The 6,766-nt window shown below is 28.2% G+C and overlaps 1 protein-coding gene across 1 annotated transcript; it reads right to left on the reverse strand.

Annotated features, from left to right (window-relative positions):
• Positions 1–644: 644 nt before the first annotated feature.
• LOC135961161 (uncharacterized) lies at positions 645–1,377 on the reverse strand. The gene is made up of 2 exons (XM_065512657.1): positions 1,360–1,377; positions 645–1,211 (listed from the first exon to the last, which is right to left on the reverse strand). The coding sequence occupies exons 1-2, from the start codon at positions 1,375–1,377 to the stop codon at positions 645–647; spliced, it is 585 nt and encodes a 194-aa protein (XP_065368729.1).
• Between the last annotated feature and the right edge of the window lie 5,389 nt (positions 1,378–6,766).

A 6,766-nucleotide genomic window follows, 5' to 3' on the forward strand; every position in this document is an offset into this window, starting at 1 on the left:
TAGGGTGTTGTCACTTTCGAAAAATTAGCCGTTTACAGGGTATACCCCATAAAGTTGTAAAAACAGCAACACTATATATATATAGTTTTTCATTCCTAAAACCGATATCTTTCGTGGTGCCAAAAAACGACCAATGCATTTCGATAGGGCAATATCCTAGGAATCGCGCTAGGGTGTTGTCACTTTCGAAAAATTAGCCGTTTACAGGGTATACCCCATAAAGTTGTAAAAACAGCAACACTATATATACAGTGAGCCGCAAAAGTGAGTATACACCAAAAATTATTGGATATTTTTTAAGATAATGAAAATTCTAAAATTTATCCATGATTAAAATTTTAAAGTTTCGGTTTGATAGAGATTGGCTTGAATAATATCTTTGGTTGTGAAAAATATAGATTTAAGTCGGACTATAATGATTTTCATGATCTTAAAAAATCAAAAAATTCGCTGCTGTTTACTCACTTTTGAGGCTCACTGTATATAGTTTTTCATTCCTAATGAAACACATGAAACATATTTTTTAATTCAACATTTTAATATTAAAATATAGGCTAACGAGGTAGCGGGTAATATGTAATACATAAAAAAAAAGTTAAAAATTCATTGTATTGTATTATATTATATACTACTACTTTCTACTCCTACTCCTCCTCCTTCCCCTTCGCATCCTCCTTCACCTTCTCCTCCTTCTCCTCCTTTTCCTCCTTCTTCTTTTCTTCCTTATTTTTTTTTTGGATTTCCTTCTCCTTTTTTTGATTATTTACCACCGACGGGTAATATAGTCCAGCCGCATTTGGCTCCAAATTAGTATTACCCTGATGAGGGTGATAATAATTTGCATTACCCAGTGGTTGTGGTTGTGGCTGTATCATATTACCAGCATTGTAATATGGTGATGGCTGGTAAAATCCGGCTGGTGGAGGTGGCTGATAAAACCCGCCGGGTGGTTGTGGCTGATAAAAGCCGCCAGGAGGAGATGTCTGGAACAAAGTTCCAGCACCACCCGACTGGTAAAATGTTCCAGGCTGGTAGTACCCTGCCGGAGCGTTGTGGTAATATGCACCAGGTGGTGCAGGCTGGTAGCTAGCCTGCAAACCACGTCCGCGACCACGACCACGGCCACGGCCACGGCCTCGTCCTCGGCCACCTCTACGTCCACCGCCACGCCCACGGCCACTACCATTTTTTAATATTAATAGCAATAGTTTCTGTAAAGAAATAAAAGTCAATATTTTTAATGATGTAAATGAAATAGTATAAAGTGAATATTTTTATTGTATTCACAAAATATTTTCATAAATAGTTAAAAAACTATTTATAAAAATAATTTAAAATATATATAAAATATAAAATTACCTTCGTTTCGGGGTCCATCTTATTCAAAAAATCCACCACAATTAATGATGCCATTATTTTTTTTCATGTCGTTGCCAGATTCGTTACTTAGTTGCCAGACTATTTAATATACGTTAGAGTATGTTCTGACAATTGCAACACTACGATATGTAAAAATTGCAATAGCTTTTTTATTTAAAAAATAAATAACAAATCAATATCCCAGTAACATTTTATATTAGCATAATTTTTTTCTGTTAATATTCATATTTTCTGTATTGACTTTAAACTCTGTCGTGAATCGAACACCGACACTGTTTAAGTGACCTAGCGTTTACACATGCAAGTAACAGTTGCAAAAACTCAACACATTCATACTTTTGAACTAACAAAATTGTGTAAATTTACACATGCATAGTGATTGTGTTAGTGCAAACGGTTAAATGTGTTCAGTTACTTGCATGTGTAAACGCCAGGTAAATGAAATAAATATAGTTTTGTTGATTTTTTTTTGGCGATTTTGCTTTGGTTTTTTAATTAAAATTTGAATTTATGCGGTTTTTCAGAATTTTGGAACGAATCATTAGTTTTTATATGAAGCTAGAGTATCGTTTTATGCGAATTCAATTTATGCGATTTTTTTGAAACGCATCTATCGCATAAAACGAGACCTGAGTGTAGTTATATATTGACTTTGAATTCCTATAATTGTTTACTGCTTATAATTATGAGAGCTATCAACACCACAAATTATTAAAATGCAAGCTATTTCTAATCTTAATTTATCCCAAAAATAAATTATTATATATATTTAATCCATATTAAATATATCCCATATAAAACAAAATTTAAAACTAGATTGCCAGTCTAGAAAAATTTTAAAGAATTTTAAAAATTATTTCTTTCAGTGTGTTTCACTGAAATGCAACACTGTGACATTTAAAAATTTCACAAGTTTTTTTTATGAAAAGACATTTTAAATTTTACAAAGGTTCAATAATACGCTTTGAATTTTATGAAAATATATTTTTTAGTAAAAATAAATTTAAAATTAGTGTTTGAAATTGTGAAAGTGTATTTTATTTTACAAAATAAAAAAAAATCAACACAATATTCAAAATGTAAGTATTTAACACGCTAACAATCCGTGTATCTTTTTAAATAGATAAAAGTGTGTTTTTTTAATAACCCAAAATTGTGTGGACGAAAAGTCCACTTATGGGCTGTGGACTGTTGGCGCTTTCCGTTAACGTGTTAACAAATAATCTACCTTTAATATTATATATAATATGGTACTGTTTATTAACATTGTGATCCAAAAAAAAAACCAATAGGATTCCAATAAGAATTCCTTGCGCTTCAACATAGCTTAATTTAACCCTCTAAATATCTTAGCCTGGCATTATCCGATTCAAACCCAATAACTAACACTGTATTTAAAGAGTTTATACCAATGTAGCCTCTATACTTCTTTTTGTTTGTTGACAAACAAAAAATACAAAAATGCGTAAAGCTATTTTTATTAAAGTGATTGTGATTGAACCATCATCATAATGATTACTTATTTTGTACTTTATTTACTATGTACTATTAGAGTGCTCCAAAAAAATAAAATTGCGAATTTTGACCGTCCCCCCCTTTAGAATGGTTCTATGTATTGTAGAAACACATTGTGTAAAATATTAGGATGATATGATAACACTAACTGGTGCTGCAACGACGCTGATGTTTTGAGGAAAAAATGCAATTTTTTCAGTTTTTGTAAAAATTTTGGCATTAAATAATTACTTTTGCAATTTAATTTAAAAGAATCAAATGTATATAAAAAAGACAAAAATTGGTTGAAAATTTTTAAAGTTATTAAAAAATCGCCAGGCCATTAACGTCTCTTAGGCCACTAGAACAAAAAATGTAGAAAGAAAATTAACATATTTTGAGATATATTAAAATAAAAGTACATTTTTACTTAAAATATATCCATATTTACTTGTATATGAGTTTTTGTCTTCGTAGGATACCGTTAACCTATTCGCAGGTATGACCAAAAAAATTTAATTTTTTTAAAGGCAGTTTCAAAACTCCAATTTCAAATTTTTAAAAATTTTCTTAAACTAATTTCAAAATTTGTTGATCATCACATTGGAATTTATTGAGAACATAATAGGGAATAAAAATATGAAAAAAGTATGAAAATACCTCCTATAGTTTTTCCGTACCTGCGATTTAAATTTTGAGATTTTCGAGAAAAACAATTTTTTTTTGGCCATATTTGGATTAATGAAAAATTAAATTAACCCTTAATAGCACTTGGGGTTAAAATGACCCCAAACTTCTAAACCCATAAACAAAATTGTCAATTTCAATAGTGCTGATCAAAAATTGTTTTTTATAGGAAACAAACTTTAAAATATTGTATTGTGTATTAGAAAATAGTACTACTAAGCCACTTTGAAAAATGTTCACATTTTTGTTCAATTTTGACCACACATTTTTCAAAGGACAAAATATTTTATTTATTCCTGATTTTTGCTTTAATAACGTATTTAATATTTTATTGAGGATTTTTGAATAATAAAATTGATTTTAACCCTTTACATTTGATTTATAATTGTTATTACGGGACCTATTTTTTTGAACTTATTTTTTCTATAACCAATTGCTTATTTAAAAAAATAACAGTTATTTCGGGTCTCTGTGTAAAATTAGATATTTTATTAAAAAAAACATAAAAATTACAAATTTTTAAATTTATAAAATAAAAAAATAAATTAAAATAAAATACAATAAATAAAATATAATAAAAAAAAAATTAAATAAAATACAATACAATAAATTACAATACAAAATTAAAATAAAAACCACGACAGTCGGTTCTACGCACCGGAATGACCCGAGTTTACTCGGCCAAGGGCTGTCAACTCAGCAATCACTGCTGCTACAACAATACAAAATGGAATAAAACAAGTAAGAGTGCTATATTCGGCTATGCCGAATCTTATATACCCTTCACCTTTTTATAATAATTAGTATATATTAGGGTATTCAATTAATCGGGTTTCTGGTTTAATCGGTTAATCGAGCAAATAATTAATCGAGATTTAGATTTATTGGGTTAATAATCGGTTAATTTAAAATTATTCGATTAACCGAATAATTTATATTTTCATTTTAAATTGAAAATACAACAACGAATTTTGTGTACAAAAACATAAAAAACAGCAAATAAGGTATTTGAGATAATTTTTATAAACATATCGCCTATTTGCTGCAACAACGTCATAACTCAAAATCCGTGTTTTATGAACTGAGTAATACAGCGATCTTATATTCTATAATCTTTCATATAGTTTCATCAGTTTTCAAAAAAGTCAATTATGTTTTTTGTGTGAGAGTGTTTTTTTGTTGTAAACATCAAAATTAAAATTCATGTTTTCTAGTATATTTAATAAGTGAAAATTTTGTTAAATACAGATTAGAAAGATATTAACATCTACTGTTTATATTTCTGAAATCGATGATTTGTTGAAAATATATTTAAGAAATAGTAAAATGTCATAAAATATTCTAAGACGTTTTTCTCGAAACGACTTTTTTGAATTATGACGTTGTTGCAGCAAATGAGCGATGTGTGAGTTTTTTTAGGGTTTTAGTGAGATCTTCTGAAATAATCTTTCAAAAAATAATATAATTTAAACGATTTTTTTCTTTAGATTTAATAAAACTTTTCTTGGAAAAAAAACTCTCTCGCTGATTGTATATGTTGGAGAAATCAAAAGAATGATAAGAATATTCCTTTTTGGATTGTTTTAGATTTTTATTAATTTAATAGTTTCGTTTAGTTATGATAAAAGACTCATTTAAAAAAAAAAGTTTCGTCTATACATGTAAATACAAACAAAGTTTCAAATACATACATGTAAATTAAATATGTCAGTTGTTATACATACATACTCACTAATCATGTTTAAAAAATATCTAATTTTAATTTGAAATTTGTATTTGAATTGAAACGGAAAAATAAATACAAAAAAGTGCAAAAAAAAAAGGAATTTCGGTTAATCGGTTAATCGACACAAATTAATCGGTTTATTTGTTATTTGAAAATCGGCAATTTCAAATTATTCGAACAGTTAACCTTCCAAAATTAATCGGTTAACCGATTAACGGTTAATCGATTGCATACCCTAGTATATATATCAAGAAAAATTTTAAAAATTTTACATTTAATTTCTGACGAACAGATTATATTGTAGTTACAAACGAAATGATTTATATATATAAAAGAGTAACGTACTGACTGACTGATTCATCATCGCACAGCCCAAACAGCTGAAGCTAGAAACATGAAATTTTAACTGTGGATTCCTCCCTCCCCAAAACGATCTGAAAATAAGGGATTTTTGGAAATTCGAACGTTTAGGGGTAAAAAGGGTAAATTCGGTAACCTTATATCTTTAAAACTAATAAAGATACAAAAAAACTTAAAATTGCATGTTACTTCATTTAAAAAATAAGCTGACATGTGTTTCGTACTTTTCCGAAATTCGAAACTTTTAGGGGTTTTGGTACTTTTTTGGCACCCTATGTATCTTTTAAACCAATAAACATAGAAACAAATTTTAAATCGTATTCTTTACTTATCAAAAAATAACATGTAAGAGAGCTATATATATATTTTTCACATTCATCTTTTGACTTTGTAGATTATAACGCTTATCCTGCAGAAGAAGTCATTTTTCAATAGGATGGTGACCCTCTTTATTTTAGTTTTGTCTGTTTTTTTTATTTAGAACTGGATGTTTTTTGTTTTGAATTGTAATTCATTTTGTTACATATTAAACATAAAATAAATGACAGAAACATTTTTGGATTTGCTTTATTAGTTTTATTTTTATACCCTTCACCATGAGTGGCAAGGGTATATATAAGTTTGTCATTCCTTTTGTAATTTCTACATTTTTCATTTGCGACCCCACAAAGTATATATATTCTGAATCGTTATAGATAGCGGAGTCGATATAGCCATGTTCATCTGTCCCGTCTGTGTGTTGAAATCAACTTTTTGAAGCCGCCAAATAAAAAATCGGTTCACAAATGGCTGAGATATAAGGAAAAAACCAGGACAACCTCGATTTTTGAGCTATTTTTGACCCATATCTGGATTACTAAATCATTAATATAGACAATATGGATATCTAATGATAGATATTTCAAAGACCTGTGCAACGACGTATATATGTAAGACCATAGTAAGTTGGACCTACAATGGGTCAAAATCGGAAAAAATATTTTTTAACCCGAATTTTTCACCAACATTTTTTTTCACTAAATAATAAAAAAAATTTTTTTTTAAATTAAAAAAAAATTATAAAATTTAAAAAAAATTATAAAATTTAAAAAAAAAAATTACAAAAAATATTTAAAAAAC

The sequence above is a fragment of the Calliphora vicina genome, chromosome 5 (assembly GCF_958450345.1).
Source record: "Calliphora vicina chromosome 5, idCalVici1.1, whole genome shotgun sequence".
NCBI classification, from domain to species: Eukaryota; Metazoa; Arthropoda; class Insecta; order Diptera; family Calliphoridae; genus Calliphora; species Calliphora vicina.